At 32.6% G+C, this 22101-nt stretch overlaps 4 protein-coding genes across 4 annotated transcripts; 3 read left to right on the plus strand and 1 right to left on the minus strand.

The window, feature by feature from the left end:
- Positions 1–3265: 3265 nt before the first annotated feature.
- On the plus strand, positions 3266–4577 carry LOC146896840 (uncharacterized). Its single transcript, XM_085735762.1, has one exon. It carries the CDS (start codon positions 3398–3400, stop codon positions 3977–3979), a length of 582 nt encoding a protein of 193 aa, XP_085591888.1. The 5' UTR covers positions 3266–3397; the 3' UTR covers positions 3980–4577.
- A 966-nt stretch (positions 4578–5543) lies between these two features.
- Positions 5544–7168, plus strand: LOC146896841 (uncharacterized). Its single transcript, XM_085736348.1, has 2 exons — positions 5544–6260; positions 7085–7168. Exons 1-2 carry the CDS (start codon positions 5544–5546, stop codon positions 7166–7168), a joined length of 801 nt encoding a protein of 266 aa, XP_085592474.1.
- A 7349-nt stretch (positions 7169–14517) lies between these two features.
- On the plus strand, positions 14518–15461 carry LOC146896842 (uncharacterized). The gene has a single exon (XM_085735366.1). The coding sequence runs from the start codon at positions 14651–14653 to the stop codon at positions 15227–15229; it is 579 nt and encodes a 192-aa protein (XP_085591492.1). The 5' UTR covers positions 14518–14650; the 3' UTR covers positions 15230–15461.
- Positions 15462–20948: 5487 nt separating this feature from the next.
- LOC146896843 (uncharacterized) lies at positions 20949–21854 on the minus strand. Its single transcript, XM_085735796.1, has one exon. The coding sequence runs from the start codon at positions 21722–21724 to the stop codon at positions 21152–21154; it is 573 nt and encodes a 190-aa protein (XP_085591922.1). The 5' UTR covers positions 21725–21854; the 3' UTR covers positions 20949–21151.
- Between the last annotated feature and the right edge of the window lie 247 nt (positions 21855–22101).

Genomic DNA, 22101 nt, shown 5'->3' on the forward strand with positions numbered 1-22101 from the left:
TCTCATTGTTACATGTTATTGAAGAGTCTCATTCATCATTTTGGCGGCCATCCCAAACTTTTTGGTCTGGCTCCGCCACTGGTGTTGTTTATAAGGGTGTTGGTCGGTTTTGTTCGTTTTATGGAGGACTTTTGGCGTGAGTAGTGGTCGATAGGTTTGTATTTAGGTTATGTGGTCATTCACGATGGAGTTTGATGTTTGAGCTCAAGTTTTGGTTGTTGAAGTTGTGTGGGGGTTTGGCACTGATTTGGGAGTTGACATTGGCTCTGGTGGTAGCCTCAGTTGGGCGATGTCTTTATTAGTGCTTTTGATGTGCGAGGTGTATGATTTTTCTTTTAGGTGTTCCACCTATATACGACGTCCTTTGTTATGTTTGATTCTGTTTTACCGGTCTCTGTTCATCTTGTGCAGAGACTTGGTTGTTAATAAATTTTATCTTTCAAAAAATAATAATAATGTCATGCATTTGGAATAATAATACATCTGGAGGCATTTGCTAAAAGACACCTACTAATTTTTATGAACGTGTCTTTTAGCAAGTTATAACTAAAAAGTTGTTATACACCTTAAGGTGTGTAGTTAAAAGACACCTTCATAAAAACTAACTGATGTCTTCTAGCAAATCTCATCTCATATATATAAAAGTTATGTAATTATTTTTTGGTGCAAAAATAAGTTATATAATGGTTCTTCCTTAAAAAAAAAGTTATATTAATGGTTCTATATATTGAGTCTACATTTTTTTAGGGGATATACTGAGTCTACATATATGGTAAATCAGATGCTCTCAAATATTTAATTTGATATTTGATGCTGTACATGATTCATGAAATAGTTGTTGATCCGTTTTTTTTGTCACTTAAAAAGTCATTGGTCTTTGATTGATTTATAGGAAATATATATATATATATATATATATATATATATATATATATATATATTTGATTTTATTATTTATTAATAATTATTGGATGGTTGGGTAGTTCAACTAGCTACTAGTTTGAGGTATATGGGTAAAAGAGTTAGAGATTCAGGATTCAAGTCTTAACAAAGAGAAAAACTAACATAAAAATTAACATGCGTACAAAACAAGCATTGCGAGAAGGAGTACAAAGCATACTAATAATTATTTATATTTATAAAAGGAGCATTGCTAATTATTGTGAGATGCTTGATGGCGAATATGTCAGGAATGATTCTTATTGGTATGCAAACCCTAACTGCCCATTTTTTTTTAAAAAAAAACCAAATTTATTAGAAAGGAGAGAAGTACAATATTTAACCTCCAACTTCGGCAAAGTACAAGGGTACTGTCCCCGCAAAAAAAACAAACTCCAACTTAAGTATTTAAACAAAGATGTTACTTTCCTACCTTTTACAATCTTCTCCACCCCCGCAATCTTTGAAGAGAAAATAACCATATTTCGTGCTTCCCAAATCTTCCACAATGTTGCATTCCAGATAAATGTTAAGCCTTTGCATTGTTGTTTCAATAAAGAAGAAGAGAAATAATATAGGAGGGAAACCACATTTTCAGGTAGAATGACTCACGTTTCGATCCATTTAAAAATCGAATACCAAATTTCCGCAACAAAGTTACATTTACAAAACAAGTGATCATCCACCTCTCAAATCCCCGTACACCACACACAATCCGAACTAAGTGGTCATTGGTTCAACACTCACACAAGTCTTTTTTTCTTCTTTAATTAGTTTTTATTCCTTTTTTCTTCTCTAATTAATTTTTTCTCTCTGTTTTTCTTCTTTAATTAATTTTTTTTAGTACGGATTTGAGGCCCATATGTCCTCGAGACTCTCTTTTTCTTTCAATTCATCCCAACTCTCCTCATCATATTGAATTATATATTTACAAATAAAAACACAATATAACTTTTTTTTTCTTATTATTATTATTATTAAAAAAATGTGTTTTTATTTTATTAGGAGCCTATTTTTATTTAAGAGTCGGGCCTCCATTTTCATAGGAATGGCTCTTCCCCTAACCCCCAATGTATTCCATGGAAATCGAAACTTATGATAGTTATTGGTCAATCAACCCCTTCTCGAAGGCAACGTTCGCAGTGTGTAAGAGTACTTTGTTGATAGTTCATTAATAAGTGTTTCATTTCATTTAGACTCTTTCGATCCTATTTATAAGAGATAGCTGGGTCATCAAAAGTTAATGTAACTTATCCAAATTTTGAATTAGATACATCAAATTTTGTTTGCCAAAATACTCCCTTCGTCCCAAATTATTATTAACGTATCATAGTTTTCTTACTTTGCAAGCAATCATACGAATGGAATGCAATCATACGAATGGAATGAATAGAATGGAAAAAGAGATTAGAGAGAAGAGAAGAGTTTGTTGTAATCTAGTTTCTCATTACTTGATGAAAAGAAGCATTACAACTAGTTGTATACACTTCACTTGTAATGCAAACTATTAGTAAACTAACTCACTAAATTCCAAAAATGACTATGTATTAATTATTCTAATAATTATAATAAGTTGTTTTTGGATAGAAAAAAAATTATCTTAAATTATAAGTCGTTTTACAATACTAATAAAATATTAATATGATTTTTTTTATTATTATACTCTTAACTATTTATTACTCTCTTATTTTAACTCTTTAATTTATTTTTCTAATATCATTTATTAATGACAATTTTGTAAAGACAACTCACAATAATTCATTCTTATATTCCTTCCTTAATATTTCATTCTTATACTAAATTAATTACAAATTGTCAAAACATTTTTATTTTAAGATCCAAGGAATATCACATATAAATTGGACAAGATGAACTGACTTAAAAATCTCATCATTAACCTATTCCACTGTTTTAGGCAAAATGCGCGTGTTATCCATGATTTTCATTTTGGCACATATGTTCCATGAGATTTCCTTTGAATTCAACTTCAAAGTCTTACCTCTTAACTCTTAAGGCAACTCCTCCGACCAATCACAATCGGCTCTATAAAACATAAAAATAATTAAAAGATAAAAATAAAGTAGCACTAAATAATTTGAACCATTGAAATAAAGTAGCACTAAATAATAAATAAATAAATAAATATCTATGCACCCACGAGTTATTCAAGTTCTAGGGTTGGTTGATTCAAACACAAAAAGAGAAAAAAAAAACACAAAAAGAAAAAAAGAAGGAAAAAAAGAAGAATAAAAAAACAGCACGTTTTTCTTTCTCCCCACTTTCCCCATTACATTCACATATATATAACACCCATTACCCTTCCTCTTCAACTCATCCCTTTCTTTGTGTTTTGAATATCTCTCTCTCTCTCTCTCCAAGAAAAAAATCTCTCTAGCTATACCCCTTTTTCTCCTTCAAATAAAAACCAAACCAAATTAAATTAAAACCACCATACAAAATGGAAAACAACGTACCAATAATAACTAAGAGAGTATGGAGCATGATTCGTGTGGCCTTGTTCATGTTAAGAAAAGGCATATCAAAGGGAAAACTAATGATGGACCTCAACATGATGGTCAAACGCCGCGGCAAGCTCGCCGGAAAAGCCATCACTAACCTCATGTTCCATCACCACCATGGTGGCTCCACCTCAAGCCGCCGTAATGACACACGCATCTCTACCACAAGGGAGTATGAGTTCAGCTGCAGCAACACACCTAAATACAAATTTTCCTTTAACAACAAACGCCACCGCAACAACCACATCTTGACGCGCGCTCACGCGCCTCTCACACAAGACAACGACATTGTAACCGTTAATGCGGTTAAGGTTGTGTTGGAGAACATGATAAACAATAATGAGGTGATAGTGGAGGCTTCCCCGGCGTTCCCCGGTTTGGGACAGACTCCTAAGACAAGGCACTCGATGGTTACTGACTCGCCATCATTCCGGTTGCATGACCTTGACACTGACACGGATGCCGAGGTGGACAAGGCCGCCGAAGCTTTTATAAAGAGGTTTTACTTGCAGTTGAAGTAAGAGGATGGAATCTTGGTACGCAGTTTTGGATAGTACTAGCTTCATATCTTTGTGGAAGCTTAGGAGAGAGGATCATGGATGCATGATAATTTTGTTGAGGACTTTATTTTTTATATATGTTTAGAGTTTGTTGGCCGAGTTAATATCCTTAGTGAATTTGTCAAAAGAAATATGAAGTTCCATTTTGAAATAGATATATAATCACAAAAAATTAAGATAAATAAAATCAAGGTAAATATATAGCATCCAACAAAGAAAACGAGGTAACCTCTGATGCATTTAGTCCTCTATTGATATCTAATAGCCCTCATCCCTGGTTGATTATCAAACTAAAATTATCTTGTATGATGTTGGTAGAAGACTTGTCGTAGGAAAATGATGGTTACATGAACACTTTTTAATTTGTTGTATTCGACCTAAGCTTCGTCTATGTCTAATCCAAACAAATAATTCAACAACTCAACACCTTCGTCTTTAGACATTTGTCTGTGAATGGTCCAGAAGCTTACCACCGATAGGCAAATGTAACAGACATGAAACATCATACAATACGATGATCATCTCACCAATGGAAAAATGAAAGCTTCTTGTGTCCCTATATGCCACCATTTTGTCGATGTCGTGCATGTGTTCTTGTTAACTTAACCATAGTTGGTATCAACAAGGTTTGGTGATGGCTAGCAGCGGTGTGGTGGCTGGTATTGGCATAGTTGGTATCCTTTTGGAGTTTTTTTGGTTTTTAGGATCTTATTGTGTTTCTTTAGCGCTTTTGGGAGTTTACTGCTAAAACAATATTAGTTTTCTTGTCTTAGCCCAAATCGACAACATTTTGTATTCGGATTTGTTTATTATCATAAAACTAACATGTGTAACATTACACACATGTTAAAACAACGACAAATAGTAGTAATTTTTTTTAAAAAAACAACAATTATTTATTCAAAAGTGTTATATTTAATAGGCTAAATTGCATTTTTGGTCCCTTAACTATTTAGGTAGTATCCTTTGGTCCCTTAATTAAAATTTGATTTATTTTGGTCCCTTAACTTCTCTCCGTTACACATTTTGGTCATTTCCGTTTGTTTTAATTCAAAAACGTTAGGTTTTCTTCATCTTCTTCTCCTCTTTTTCATGTTCATATATATCATCTCCATCAACCTTCAACAACAAGAATTCCAGAAGAAAATGAAGAAAACCTAACGTTTTTGAATTAAAACTAAAGGGAAGGACCAAAATGTGCAACGGAGAGAAGTTAAGGGACCAAAATAAATCAAATTTTAATTAAGGGACCAAAGCGATACTACGTACCTAAATAGTTAAGGGACCAAAAATGCAATTTAGCCATTTCAAGGTACAAGGCTCTTGGAATCTAATTTGGAAGCTCAAGATTCCTCCAAAGGTAAAAAATTTTATTTGGAGAATTTGTAGGAATTGCTTACCAACTCGTGTACGTCTAAAAGATAAAGGAGTCACATGCCCTATGAATTGTACACTGTGTACGGTGAGCAATGAGGATACACTTCATTTATTTTTTCAATGTCCAAGCAGCTTAAATGTTTGGAGTATGCTTCCTTTCTTTTCATCTATTTCTATTTTGCTACAACAAGATCTGGATAGCAAGAATATTATCTTCAAAGCATTACAGGATTTATCTAAGGATGATGCAGATTTATTTTGTTGTGTGTTGTGGAGTATATGGAAACAAAGAAACAATAGAGTGTGGAATGAGGTAATTGATGCTCCAGTTTATGTTGTCGAGAGAGCAAAAGTTATGCTTCATGATTGGCAAGATGCACGTAGGATTTGTAATACATCTTGTTCACATCTACGACAAGAAGGAACTGTGAAATGGATCAAACCAGCTGAAGGAAGATTTAAGTGCAATATTGATGCTTCTTTCTCCCAACTTTCTAATAGAGTGGGAATAGGAGTTTGTATCAGGGATGATACAGGCACTTTTGTTTTGGCAAAAACTGAATGGTTTGCTCCAGTCTGTGAGGTACACGTCGGCGAAGCTTTTGGACTATTATCAGCTTTAGAATGGGTTCATCACTTACAATTAGGACCTATCGATTTTGAGCTTGATGCTAAAAAAGTGGTGGATAGTTTTTCATCTGCACATCAGGATGTTACAGAATTTGGGATGATTATTCACAATTGTAAAACTATCTTTGAACAGTACTATGTCAACTCTAGTGTTGAGTTTGTGAGGAGACAAGCAAATGAGGCAGCCCATAGATTAGCTAAGGCGGCCACATCCTCAGCTAGTTTCCAAATTTTGGTAGAAATACCAGATTGTATTGAACACATTTTAAGTAATGAAATGATATAAGTTTCTTTCCTTCAAAAAAAAATATCAAATGTATAAGTTTCAATACAAAATTTCTATTTTAAACTTCTTAACATGTGTAGATTTGCACGTGATAGAAAATCCCCTTAAAAAATTTCCTTTGAAAAACAAAACATAAAATTAATATTATTTGTAAAGAAAACATAAATATGATTATATTTATACATACTACTCTGACCTATATGTTAACTGCAATGTGCTTACAAAAATTTAGCATGAGTGACATATGAGAAGGACCACCACCAATTCCGTTATTAGCGTCCTCTGGTCGTGGTTGTGGTGAGTTATGTTATGTGGTGGAGAGGCTTCAGCTGAGTGATTATTTGTCGCACACTCTACACATGAAATTGTGCAATGTCTCCCTGCCTAATCTCTTACCAACATCGTCCACCGTATCCAAAGCTACCAACAGAAAATGATGAATTAATCAATAAAGCATTTCATCAAACACATAGAACTAAAAAACAACATTCACATTTCTAATTATAGCATTTCAATTCCACATTTCACTACTTGATCAACAACAACAAAAGTTCTAAACACAACATTCACATTCGAATTCTAAATAAACCTTATCTTGCAACAGAAACAAAGTGAAAGAAAATTAACACTTGTTGGGTTTAAGAAATGTCACAAGAAATACAATTTCTTCGACCCAAGGTTGATGAAAATCAAATGTTGAACTATGAGAATGTTTGGATATAAAGAATTCAAAGTGAACGCATATGAGAACAAGTATTTTGTTCTTGTATAAGGCTGATGTATATTGGAACCTAACCCTTGGTAGTTACTTAAAGGGAATTTTGGGAGAACGTGTGAGCAATTCAAAGGGTACATAGAGAGCCTTTCAAATTCAAAGTGTGTAATCTTATGATGATTTTTTTTTTTTTTTTTTTTTGCAGTTTATATTAGTGAGTACTTATGTAGCAATAACAAACTGAAAAATTTATAGAATTAAGAAAATCATGAATAATTTAGTTAAAAATAATACGAAAAGAACCTAAGAAAATACACATTTATAAAATCAACATACACAGTTTTTCAAAGTCACGTGACATTTCCATTTAAACTAAAAAATCTCACATGAGATTCAACTTCAAAGTCTTACCTCTTAACTCCTAAGGCAACACCCCCCACCAATCATACTCAGTTAAATTAAATAAAATAAAAATGAAAAGCTAAAACTAAAGTAGCACTAAATGATAAATATCTATGTACCCACACCACGGGTTATTCAAAAGTTCTAGGGTAGGTTGATTCAATCACACAAAAAAAAAAAAAAACCACGTTTTTCTTTCTCCCTCTTTTCCCCATTACATTCACATATATATATATATATATATATATATATATATATATATATATATATATATATATATATATATATATATACACCCATTACCCTTCCTCTTCAATTCATCCCTTTCTTTGTGTTTCAATATATCTCTCTTTCTCTCTCTCTCCAAAAAAAAATCTCTCTACCTACACCTCTTTTTCTCATTCAAATAAAAACCAAACCAAATTAAATTAAAACCACCATACAAAATGGAAAACAACGTACCAATAATAACCAAGAGAGTTTGGAGCATGATACGTGTGGCCTTGTTCATGTTAAGAAAAGGCATATCAAAGGGAAAACTAATGATGGACCTCAACATGATGGTCAAACGCCGTAGCAAGCTCGCCGGAAAAGCCATCACCAACCTCATGTTTCATCACCACCACGGTGGCTCCACCTCAAGCCGCCGTAACGACACACGCCTCTCTACCACAAGGGAGTATGAGTTCAGTTGCAGCAACACACCTGTTGTTTTTGGATTTCCAAACTGTTGTATTTGGATTTCCAAATTCTATTATCTACCGAAGTTGTTACTAGGTTGAGTCACGACCAGGTCGCTCTCTTTAAGACGTTTCGTGGCACTACCCAAAATTGTGCAAGGTAGACTATCAACCACGCCGCCTCCAGGATAAAACAAGCCCAGCTACAACTGTGCGGTTAACTACTGCACCGTAGAAAACCGTTCGAGAATTACACCTTCAAATATGGTACTAAGACCACTCTTTAATACTGAAACCACTTTAATATGGTATTATTACCATTCTATTATGGTGCTAAGACCACTCAATTATGGTGTTTCCACCATTCTAACCTTTAAGTTCTCCAAACTTTCAATATGGTACTACGACCACTCAAATATGGTGATACCACCATTTCTCCTCAAATAGAAAAATATTTAAATAATTTATATACTGTTAAGATCATTCATAATTCCGACGGGACATTATTATTACGAAAGGGACTATGATCTTAATAGTACTCTTTATTCCGAAGGGACGTATATTACCGAAGGGACTATGAACTTAAGACCATTCTTAATTCCGAAGGGACATTAAACCGAAAAGGGACTATGGTCTTAAGAACACTCTTAATTCCGAAGGGACAGAAAGGAGTAGAAAAAGGAGAAGGACTTGTTAAACAAGTCGAAGGAGGGAGAAGAGATGAAAGACTCGTCAACACAAGTCAAAAAAGGGAGAAGAGAGAAAGAGTTCCCGACAACTCAATGAAACTCTTTTGTGTCTGGAATGCACTGTGTGAGCTCTCTATTTATAGAGAAAATTCACAACTAATAAGTGAGAAACTTTGGGAACAAGTAATATGAGAAACTTTGGGAACAAGTAACATATTACTTTGCGATTAAGTAATTCACATATTAGATCTAGTACAAAAATATCTTAATTGAGTACTAAAATATATTAAATTTAGTACAAAAATATATTATATTATGTACCAAAATATTTTAGCAAAACTTGGGGACTAAGAAAGCACTTTCTAATAATGATTAAATTAATTATTTAATTTATCATTTCCAAATAATAAAATATATATCAATATATATTTTTTCTCTAGTGCTTATGTACCCCCATTAATTAGAGGTACACCCCCACTATATAAACACTACTAATGTGTGTGTTCCATCCGATGTGGGACTTCCACTTTTTTCAATTCACACAACACTAGTTCTACCCAACATGGGAATTTGTGTTTAGTCTTTTTAACTCAATTTCCACACATGTTCCAACAATCCCCCACTTGAATTTAAAAAATGGTTTCATAAATAACGTCAAAAACGTCTCCATAAGATTTGCTAGTAAACAAAGGTGTCGCCTACAACTTGAACCTTTGCATAGCGAGTAAAATTCTGATTAACCAGAGTTGCTTACAACATTGAACTCTATCTCAGACATAGAACCCACACACAAACCTTTTCATAAGGTGTATTCTAAAAGCCCGTGCGTTTATGGCCTTGCACGTGTATCCCGGTTTTAACGAACGCTCTAGGTATTCTGCCCCGAATCCCATAGGAACCGGCCCTTAGTTCCACATTCATATAGGTGAGTCTATCAAGAGTACTCCTGTAGCTATGTACTCCACTCCAAATAGAGTATAGATCTCATTAAGAGTTTCTATTATCTCATCCTTCTATCGCTGCAGGAATCATGCTTTCTTACTTTTATCATAGCATGTTCTATCACTTGTGACTTGTTATTACCCATTGAACCTATTTCTTGGGATCTCCAGTCATGTAGGTCGGGTTACCATCACTTGTGACCTTTGGGCATTAGTCTCATCCTATTGGATGTGTTTAGGACTTTCTTTCTAGTAATTCCTTTCGTCAAAGGATTGACTATTCTTTATCAGTACGTGCACGATCTACTTCAACTGTTCCTTTTGAGAGTAGCTAGCTCTCTAATCCTTTATGTGTTTGTGCCTTAATAATCGTCTCTTGCCATTGTAGTAACGATTCTCAATTTTGTAATAGCTGCAGACTATCACAATAAATTAACACTTCTGGAAACAGTTTTACCCACTAAGGGTTCTCAGCTAGCAAGTATCTTATCAACTTGCTTCTTCACTAGTTTTCTCTAGTGTTCTCATCCCAGATTAATTCCATAGTGGACTGAGTCAATATCATTTGTTTTAACAAACAACTCCTCTAGTGATGCTCAATGTACAGTCACTAGTCGCTTTAAGACTCATCTGAAGGATGTTCTATTTTGTATCTTTTACCATTCATGTACAATATGATACTTCTCATTTGTATCTTGTACCATTCAAGTACAATAGGATACTTCTCATAATGTAATCTTAGAGTCATAGTCTTTTAAGGCACCTCATGACTCTTTCAATAGCATCACAATGCTTTTCTTTTGTCTACTAGTAAACTTGCACAAGATTTTTACGACATCGACAATGTCGGGTCTAATACATTCATTGGCTTACCTAAGGACTGCCAATGATGCTCGCATATTCTATTTTTTTAACTTCATCTCAAGTGTTCTTACACTTGGATCATAATATATGCTTTCAAGTTTACATTCAAATAATAACATTTTCTTAAGATCTTCTCAACTTTGTGAGATTTATCAAAAAAGTTCTCTTTTCTGATCTAGTAATCTTGAAACCAAGAATTACTTCAACTTTGTCTAGGTCTTTCATATCAATGTTGTTGATAAACAATGATTTCACATAATTCATAACATGAATCTTTAAACCAAGTATGAGCAAGTTGTCTTCATAGAGACATATGATCGTGCAAATATTATTTGTCACTTTCATTCACTTTATACTCATTCGATAACATTAGAATGTCAAATTTTTCATGTCATTCCTTAAGAGTTTATTTTAGACCATACAAATAATTATCTAACTTACAGACCTTGTTTTCTTGTCCATGAATCGCAAAACTTTCAGGTTGTTTTATATAGATTTCTTCTTCTAGTTCACCATAAAAAGAGGCAACTTTCACATCCATTTGGAGTACTATCGAGTTATGAACGGCGGCTAAAGGGACTAGTACTCTTATGGATATGATTTTCGTGACTGGTGAATGAATGTCGAAGAAGTCTATATTTTTCTCTTTGTCTAAAACCTTTGACTACAAGGAGAGCCTTGTATTCATCAACCGTACCATCAGGTTTTAGTTCCTTTTTCCAAAATCCAAATACAACCGATTGGTTTTGCAACTATGAGACAAGTCAACCAAGTGTCATGTTTTGTTAGACTCTAGAAAATCCATTTCATCGTTTATTGCTTCTTGCCATAATTCAGCATCCATTAAGGATATAGCTTTTTAAGGCTTAATGGATCTTCTTCCAATGTATAAACCAAGTTCATACTCTTTTAGCATTTTTAGCTTTCTTACCTCCTTGAGGTTCTATAACATCTCGTATGATGTTTTCATAACTATTTCTAATTACATGAATGTGATTAGATATAGTGCCCCCACTAGTTCTTAATCTTTAGAAGGGAATTTAGTTTACCCCCACTAGTGCCCCCACTATTCTTTAATTTACAGGGGTACTTACTTCATAGAAATCAACATCTTTTTAATTCTATGATCACTTTAACATTTAGGTCCTAAAACCTATATGCTTCGTTATTTATAACATACCTAATGAATACACATTCATAGGCTCTACTAGTGAGTTTAACTCTCTTGGGGTCCTGAAGCCAAATATAGTCCGGACAATCCCAAGTTCAAAAATAAGACAAGTTGGATTGTCTTTTCTTCAAAAATTTCTTAATTAGAATTTTTGTTCTTAGACTTGGGTACTCTATAAATTTCAATTTTCGTTATAAAAATTGAACATTCAAGCACATCAATTTTATTTTCCAAAATTCACAGTCATCAATAAATATGATAAAAATATCATTTTATCATTTCTAATTTATGTGTCATCAAATTAACACATATCATAATTTATTATGTTTAGAGATTCAATTCTCTAAATTCTGATTTATATGAACTTTTGGTTCATATATCTTGACTGCAATAAATAAAATTGTCTAATTATATAACGTTGGAATTAAGTCCAAGTTACTCAAAAATTAAACTCTTGTTCATGATCAATTTTGATATGTCAAATATTAAAATCACACAACTAATAAAATAGAAGGAGAATTTAATTTTTAACGTACCATCAAGGTGCAATCTTTTTCCACAAGAATGCATGGTACACAAGTTTCTCTTTAAGTCTGAGTCAACTCAGTCTTATTCAATAGAAATCTGAAATTCAGATTCTTTCCAATATTTAGAGCATCCAACATGTCTAGATATCCAGTATGCCATTAAATTTATGGCAATTCTTGTTATTGTTTTAAAATAACACGTAAGGGACATTAAGTTTTATATAAAAATAAAACTTTATCATTTTCCATTCTTTGTTACTATTTTTGTAACAAATGGAACTAAATTATTTTTTTCTTCTTTTTGTAACAAAAGATACGTGACGCTCGTATTATGAGCTCCAAACGTTTTTTTCTCATGTTTTGTAACAATCAAAACTTGTTTGGTTCTGTAACTAATAATTTGTTTTGTAACAAATTATTGTTTTCATCAAATAAAATTTTATTGTTGTTGATTGAAACAACAATCACTTCATCGTTTCAGTCGAAAGATGTAAATCTATAGCTTGATTTATCCTTAATCTTAACCTCAATAAGTAACTTCTCCGGTAGACATAGCATATCGAAACGTCTTAAAATTGTTGTTTTTGGATTTCCAAACTGTTGTATTTGGATTTCCAAATTCTATTATCTACCGAAGTTGTTACTAGGTTGAGTCACGACCAGGTCGCTCTCTTTAAGACGTTTCGTGGCACTACCCAAAATTGTGCAAGGTAGACTATCAACCACGCCGCCTCCAGGATAAAACAAGCCCAGCTACAACTGTGCGGTTAACTACTGCACCGTAGAAAACCGTTCGAGAATTACACCTTCAAATATGGTACTAAGACCACTCTTTAATACTGAAACCACTTTAATATGGTATTATTACCATTCTATTATGGTGCTAAGACCACTCAATTATGGTGTTTCCACCATTCTAACCTTTAAGTTCTCCAAACTTTCAATATGGTACTACGACCACTCAAATATGGTGATACCACCATTTCTCCTCAAATAGAAAAATATTTAAATAATTTATATACTGTTAAGATCATTCATAATTCCGACGGGACATTATTATTACGAAAGGGACTATGATCTTAATAGTACTCTTTATTCCGAAGGGACGTATATTACCGAAGGGACTATGAACTTAAGACCATTCTTAATTCCGAAGGGACATTAAACCGAAAAGGGACTATGGTCTTAAGAACACTCTTAATTCCGAAGGGACAGAAAGGAGTAGAAAAAGGAGAAGGACTTGTTAAACAAGTCGAAGGAGGGAGAAGAGATGAAAGACTCGTCAACACAAGTCAAAAAAGGGAGAAGAGAGAAAGAGTTCCCGACAACTCAATGAAACTCTTTTGTGTCTGGAATGCACTGTGTGAGCTCTCTATTTATAGAGAAAATTCACAACTAATAAGTGAGAAACTTTGGGAACAAGTAATATGAGAAACTTTGGGAACAAGTAACATATTACTTTGCGATTAAGTAATTCACATATTAGATCTAGTACAAAAATATCTTAATTGAGTACTAAAATATATTAAATTTAGTACAAAAATATATTATATTATGTACCAAAATATTTTAGCAAAACTTGGGGACTAAGAAAGCACTTTCTAATAATGATTAAATTAATTATTTAATTTATCATTTCCAAATAATAAAATATATATCAATATATATTTTTTCTCTAGTGCTTATGTACCCCCATTAATTAGAGGTACACCCCCACTATATAAACACTACTAATGTGTGTGTTCCATCCGATGTGGGACTTCCACTTTTTTCAATTCACACAACACTAGTTCTACCCAACATGGGAATTTGTGTTTAGTCTTTTTAACTCAATTTCCACACATGTTCCAACATACACAGTTTTTCAAAGTCACGTGACATTTCCATTTAAACTAAAAAATCTCACATGAGATTCAACTTCAAAGTCTTACCTCTTAACTCCTAAGGCAACACCCCCCACCAATCATACTCAGTTAAATTAAATAAAATAAAAATGAAAAGCTAAAACTAAAGTAGCACTAAATGATAAATATCTATGTACCCACACCACGGGTTATTCAAAAGTTCTAGGGTAGGTTGATTCAATCACACAAAAAAAAAAAAAAACCACGTTTTTCTTTCTCCCTCTTTTCCCCATTACATTCACATATATATATATATATATATATATATATATATATATATATATATATATATACACCCATTACCCTTCCTCTTCAATTCATCCCTTTCTTTGTGTTTCAATATATCTCTCTTTCTCTCTCTCTCCAAAAAAAAATCTCTCTACCTACACCTCTTTTTCTCATTCAAATAAAAACCAAACCAAATTAAATTAAAACCACCATACAAAATGGAAAACAACGTACCAATAATAACCAAGAGAGTTTGGAGCATGATACGTGTGGCCTTGTTCATGTTAAGAAAAGGCATATCAAAGGGAAAACTAATGATGGACCTCAACATGATGGTCAAACGCCGTAGCAAGCTCGCCGGAAAAGCCATCACCAACCTCATGTTTCATCACCACCACGGTGGCTCCACCTCAAGCCGCCGTAACGACACACGCCTCTCTACCACAAGGGAGTATGAGTTCAGTTGCAGCAACACACCCAACTACAAATTTGCCCTAAACAACAAGCGTCATCACTTCTTCACGTGTACTCACGCGCCTCACACACAAGACGACGACATTGTGACCGTTAATGCGGTTAAAGCTGTGTTGGAGAGCATGGTAAACAATAATGAAGTGATTGTGGAGGCTTCCCCGGCCCTCCCCGGATTTGGACGGACTCCCAAGACAAGGCAGTTGAGGGTGACTGACTCACCATTTCCCCTACACGACACTGACACTGACACTGACGCCGAGGTGGACAAGGCTGCTGATGCATTCATAAGGAGGTTCTACTCGCAATTGAGGAAGCAGGATTGAGTCTTGTTTCTTAACATTTCTTTAATATTAATTATGATTTTGAACGTAAAGTTTGTAACCAATTTTGGATAACCTTATGTCTTTGTGGATGTAAGAGACGATGCTTGTTATTTATGTTGAGGACTTTTTTTGAAGCAATTTATGTTGAGGACTTAATTTTTGTATTGTTTATATATGAAAAATAAAAATGTTATAAGAAGTGTAATTAATTTGATCGCTGTCTTTCTCTTCAGCTGATTTCTATGATACTTATCACTTAATTTCCGTTTTATTTTTTTTGAGACAAGGTTATATACTAAATGAAGCTAATATGGATTTTCATTTATATAGCCATTTTAATTTTATGTATTTTTCATCATAAGAAATCAGCGTATTTGATCTTTGTCACCCTAGTAATTCTACAGAATACTTGTTTTTTGTTCTAATAAGAGATCAATAGCAAAGCACACACACGCTAAAAATATATATTATGCTGATTAAAAATAAAAATACTTTGATCTGCGTATAATAATTTTCATGAAGCCATTTCTGATTTAAAACTATGAGGGGTTATAGTACTCTGGAAAACATAAAGGAATAGAAATGAAATGGATGGTTTGTGTTATCTTCCATTATTAATTGAGATGATATGAGATTATAAAAATAAAGTATTTAATTAGTGTATACCTAACAAATTGTAGAGTACGGTTGATCGAATCTTCCAGAGAGGGACGAACCTTAACGTACACACTTTGGTACTAAAAGGGATTTTTGTTTTTCCTTCGACAAATGTACTAAAAAAATGATTGAATCTTCTAATTAGGGATTAATAGTATATTCCAATATACTTTGCAGATATGTTTTGTTCATAAATCCTCATAATAAAGCTTTCTTTCTTTTCCCTTGCACATAAAAATATATTATCATTCATTCTTCTTGATTGAATCTTTGATTATATAATTTATTTAGCATTCTCTTATTGCCTGCTTGATTCAACTACTTAATGGAGGAGAAATGAGAGAAGATGATAGGATAAATTTTAAAATTAGTTGTATTAGGTTTGTTGAATGGATAAGAATAATTTTAATTAATGGATGGAAAATATAATTATATTTTGTTACCATTAGTATTTAATATCATATTAAATAGAAAATTATTTAAGTTCAAATATCCCCTAAAAAAAGTTCAAATATAAAATACAATTATCTCCCCTCTTTATCAAAAAAAAAAAAAAAAACTAGGAGGAATTTTGCTTGCCTCTTTTTCTCTCATCTCCTTAAACAACCGAACTAAACAATTCTAATTTAAAATTATTTATCTCGTGTCCTCCTATATGGTCCCCTTTAACTAAATACAATCTTAATTTTTGCATTTTTTCCTACTTTCTCTTGCATTTGTTTTGCGCACCTTTAATTTTTGTTTTTCTAATCAAACAATGAACTTCGACCGATAACATATTAGTTAAGACTCTCGCAAGAATTAAAGATTGAAATAATACTTAATTAGACTTCACCTCATGATCGAATTAACTATGATCAAATTATCTTGCTTGCCGTGTCTATATAAAAATGAATGAATGACGCTCTTCAAATGTATAGTGACAACAATTGGTGACAAATTATTGTAGTATATATGCATGTATTTGTGCCAAAATACATACAGAATTGAACCTAAGGCTTTTGATTGTGTGTGATTGGTGACCCGGATTTGGTTTAAAGTTAAATGAGCTTTAAGGAGAAGACCCACCACTACATTGTCTTCATATAATAATTTCCACTAACTTGTCAAAGTGAAACCATAGCTGGCCCCTCTCCAAAAAATATTGCTACCTTTCTTAACTTTGGCTTCCTTTCTCTCTTTTTTGCTTTTGCTTTTGTTTTTGCCATTCAATGACTTTTTTAAGTTTTATAAAGATACCACTTTTCTCCTGCATAATTAAGTTGGTTGCCAAGGAAGAAAATTTCCACGCCTACACGGGATGACACAAATTAATGGGAAAGTAACAAAATTGGCATAGTTACCCTATACAAGCATAATATTTGTTTTTACTTTGATTAGGAGTAATATTGGATTACACATTTTGTCTCCTTAATTGCTCTTCTTTATGTTTTACTTTTTCTATTTATATGTCTGCTTTTCCTTCATCATTAAATTACCTATTACAATTTTTACTTCTTTCGCTTTCTTTCCTTCTATAGTATCTATTTTTTGTTGATATATATATATATATATATATATATATATATATATATATATATATATATATGGGATAGGATCAAATGACACCAAGGTGTCAAATTAAATTTGACACCAAATCATAACCATTAATCCAACTTTAATCCAACGTCTCTCATCAATTCATTAAATGCTCACACGCTTGATCAAATGATCCAAATTTTAATTTTAGAAACAATTTATTCTTTCTTCTCTTGATTAATTTTTACCAAAAATTCTCTAATGGTATATTATTAATGGTTTCTTTACACTATTCACTGTCATCCTTGTTTTTTTTAGGCTTATCAATATCATCGTTTTTATTTTTATTTTTCTTAGAAGAACCCAAAGAAAATTGATTTATAAAGAGCTGCAGGGATAATGAATGAACAATGTCACCAAAAAATTAAAAAGAACATATTCTACTAAATGAAGGCAAAACACAAATGCTAGAACACTCGATACAAGAATATCAGCAGCATGAACTCAAGAATAATACCATCCAACAAATGAAAGAGTAGCCAATAAAAATAGGATACAAAGATGATCGAACAAATATTAGTAAATAAAATAGGATACAAAGATGATCGAACAAATATTAGTAAATAGAATCTCTAAAAACAATAGTAGAGAGAAATCAAATGGCAATCATCTACCTATTGGTGTAAAATATAACGAAAATGGTAAGTAATTAACCAAGAAAATAAAGAATAAATTATTTCTAAAATTAAAATTTGGATCATTTGATAAAGCATGTGAGCATTTAATGACTTGATGGGAGACGTCGGATTAAAATGGATTGATGGTTAGGATTTGGTGTCAAATTTAGTTTGACACCTTGGTGTCATTTGATCCTATCCCTATATATATATATATATATATATATATATATATATATATATATATATATATTCCTACTACTATACTATTTCTTCCATTGAAATTCACACATTCCATAGGGCGCCAGCCATTTTTATTTTTTATTCAATTATTAAGTTTAAGACTGTAAGATTTTATAAACAAATTAGTCTAAATCTTCCCCTAACAAAATATAGTCTAATTAGGAGACTTTAATTTGTTTGTTTCATTTACAAAAAGAAAATTAAAAATTTTAAGGTGTGTTAGGTTATTGCTTAACATTTTTTTATTCTTATTTTTTTTTGGGTGGTCGCCGGGGTTTGAACCCCGGAACCTTGCAAATATTACGCATTGTCCATACCAAGTGAGTGATTTCTTATTTAATGAGTGTTTTTAATTTCTCTCTATTTATCATTTCACATGCATGAAGGTGCTAGTTTCATTTGAAAAATATTCGAAAATTTCAAAAATAAATAAAAATCTACTTGGTTTTGATATTTTTTATTTTTCTTATAATTTACACCGAAGGAAGTATAGTTAATTTTTTTTTTTTTGAATAAGATCCTATTAAATAGGGGCAATAACTTTTTGAGAAATGTTAACTTGTGTCCTAGGAACACAAGATAAGGATCTTAAAATAAAATAAAAAAATATATATTGCATTGAAAATATAAATTTTTAAGCTTTTAAAGTTATGAATACACAATTTTCAAGATTAAATTTCGACATTTAGTTTTTTATCTTTGTGCCCTTAGGGCACACAAGTTAGCAAGACCCTAAACCTTTGTATATATTTAGGGAGTAATATAGTATAGTTAATTTGAGTTGAGTGCTTGTATTCTTAATTAATCTAATTATTTCCTTTTGCTCTTACAAAAAGTATATAAATTAAAACATTGTTCTGTAAAAAACAAATTCAATTAATAAAAATTGTGAAAGTGAGCTGGGTCTCAGAGCTGTTATTTCTATAGCCCGAATATGTAACATTATTTAATTCAAAACTAGCTAGCCAGCAAGCTTACCATTTTAACTAGCTTACTAGAAGAAGTTAGTTTATTCACTATATGAAAGCTGGCAACAACAACTCAAAAAGCGTGAGGCTTAGGTGAAGTGTGCCAATCAATAACTAATATATACACTATACTATAGTATTCAGTATTCACACACCTAATTTTCTATTTATTTTTTAATTATATGAAAACACACAAAAAAAGAGAAAAAGATGATGAGTTTTTATGTGTTATTCAGTTTCTTTTTTCTTATAAGGTCAGCTAAAAACATATCTAAAGGGAACTCATTCTGAGCATCATATAATGTTAAAAAAAAAAAATTACGAATCATGTATTCTCTCCAAATTAATTTCAATCGAAAATATTATTCAAACATGCTAAAAATTAAGTGTATAGAATATTTTTATGACTAATATTAGTTATTGTTATTTATTAGTGGAAGAAGTAAATAAACTTATAATCTCCTTAGTGGAAGAAGTAAAACTTTTATATGTCCCTCACCAATTCACCTTTATCACTCGTATACTTCAACAAAGTATTTTTTGTCTTTCACAAAAGTGAACCCTAAAATGCACTTAATTTTTCAAAATCTGAATAGCCTAGTCTAGAATTGCTGAAAAAGCATGCATGGAGTTGAAGTTTCATCAGTTGAATGCTAAAAGAATTCAAAACAAAAAACCATGCTCCCTCATTACTCCATAAAAGCCTAACCTTAATGTAGTCCATATGCTTTATGCCTCTTTTTTGTGGACCTTGTTTAAAGCTGATTCAATTTTGTTGTTCTCAATACTTGAGTTTTTGTTTTGTTGTTGTGAAAAACACTCTCAAGTTTTCCTTGTGAGTGTGTTTGCATAATTGGATGGTAAAAAACCCTCAAATTGCGCACATTTTGTGAAAAATAATCATTGAGAGGTTACAACCCGATGGAGTTTTACTCAACAAGTATTCATCAAGAATTACAACCCAATCAGTTGAGCAATTTGAGTGACTTATTGAACAACCGCGTTATTAGATGGCTCTATGTGGTAGTTTCAACTCACCTACGAAGTTAGCATGCCTGTTTCTTTTTAGTGTGGTTCATGGCACCAAAGGCGAAAATTGATCCAGTTGGCTCATTTTGCCTTCTCTAACATTTAGGTCAGATCTCCCCAGCCCTCTTATCCACTATTTCAACAACAACAAAATCGCAAGCCATTACTCAAAAATTCGAGTCCGATTGATTTCACTAGGCTCAATGCAACGTTGGTTTAACTTTTAGAATGATTTGAATCTTCACTCTAATTTTATTTCCCCATAATATTATCTATTTTCAAACTACTAAAGAATATTATAGATCCGTCGCTATAACTTCATGCTTGGAAATTATCTCATCTCAATTATATAATGGAAGATAACACAAACCCCCATCTATTTTATTTTCATGCTTTCTAGAGTACTATTATCCAACATTTTTTTTTACTGAGAACTATTATCCAACATATACACTTAAGTTTGTAGTATTAATATTCTGTAAAATTGCGATAATAAGAAATAGAAATGGCTATATTGTTTGCTTTTTTACATGAAATGGCTATATAGATGAAAATTTATATTAGCTTCGTCATTATATCTTTGTTACAAAAAATTAAATGGAAATTAAGTGCAGAAAAAGACCGGGATCAAATTAATCACACTTGCAATAATATTTTATTTTTATTTTTCATATATAAGCAATAGAAGCCAACATACAAAAATCAAGTCCTCAACATAAATAACAAGCATCCTCACTTACATCCACAAAGACATAAGATTATCCAAAATTGGTTACAAACTTTACGTTCAAAATCATAATTAACATTAAAGAAATGTTAAGAAACAAGACTCAATCCTGCTTCCTCAGTTGAGAGTAGAACCTCCTTATGAATGCATCAGCAGCCTTATCCACCTCGGCGTCAGTGTCAGTGTCGTGTAGCGGGTAGGGTGAGTCAGTCACCCTCAACTGCCGCGCCTTAGGAGTCCGTCCGAACCCGGGGAGCGCCGGGGAAGCCTCCACAATCACTTCATTATTGTTTACCATGCTCTCCAACACAGCTTTAACCGCATTGACGGTTACAATGTCGTCGTCTTGTGTGAGAGGCGCATGAGTACACGTGAAGAAGTGATGACGCTTGTTGTTTAGGGCAAATTTGTAGTTGGGTGTGTTGCTGCAGCTGAACTCATACTCCCTTGTGGTAGAGAGGCGTGTGTCGTTACGGCGGCTTGAGGTGCAGCCACCGTGGTGGTGATGAAACATGAGGTTGGTGATGGCTTTTCCGGCGAGCTTGCTACGGCGTTTGACCATCATGTTGAGGTCCATCATTAGTTTTCCCTTTGATATGCCTTTTCTTAACATGAACAAAGCAACACGTATCATACTCCATACTCTCTTGGTTATTATTGGTACGTTGTTTTCCATTTTGTATAGTGATATTTTAATTTAATGTGGTTTGGTTTTTATTTGAAGGAGAGAAAGAAGTATAGCTAGAGAGATATTTTTTTTTTGAGAGAGAGAGAGAGAGAGATATATATTGAAACACAGAAAGGGATGAATTGAAGAGGAAGGGTAATGGGTCTATATATATGGGAAAGAGGGGAAAAAGAAAAACGTGGTTTTATCATTTAGTGCTGGGTGTGGGTGGGTGTTGCCTTAAGAGTTAAGAGGCTGTAGTTGAATCTCACGTGAAATTGTGGAGTCTAAATGGAAATGTCACGTGACTTTAAAAAATCATAGACGTATATTTGTAAGGAAAAATTTTAGGTGCATGCATTTCTTTTAAGTGTTTTTCATGGTTC

This window comes from Medicago sativa, chromosome 8, assembly GCF_051527215.1.
Source record: "Medicago sativa cultivar Bolivia chromosome 8, Bolivia_mono, whole genome shotgun sequence".
NCBI classification, from domain to species: domain Eukaryota; kingdom Viridiplantae; phylum Streptophyta; class Magnoliopsida; order Fabales; family Fabaceae; genus Medicago; species Medicago sativa.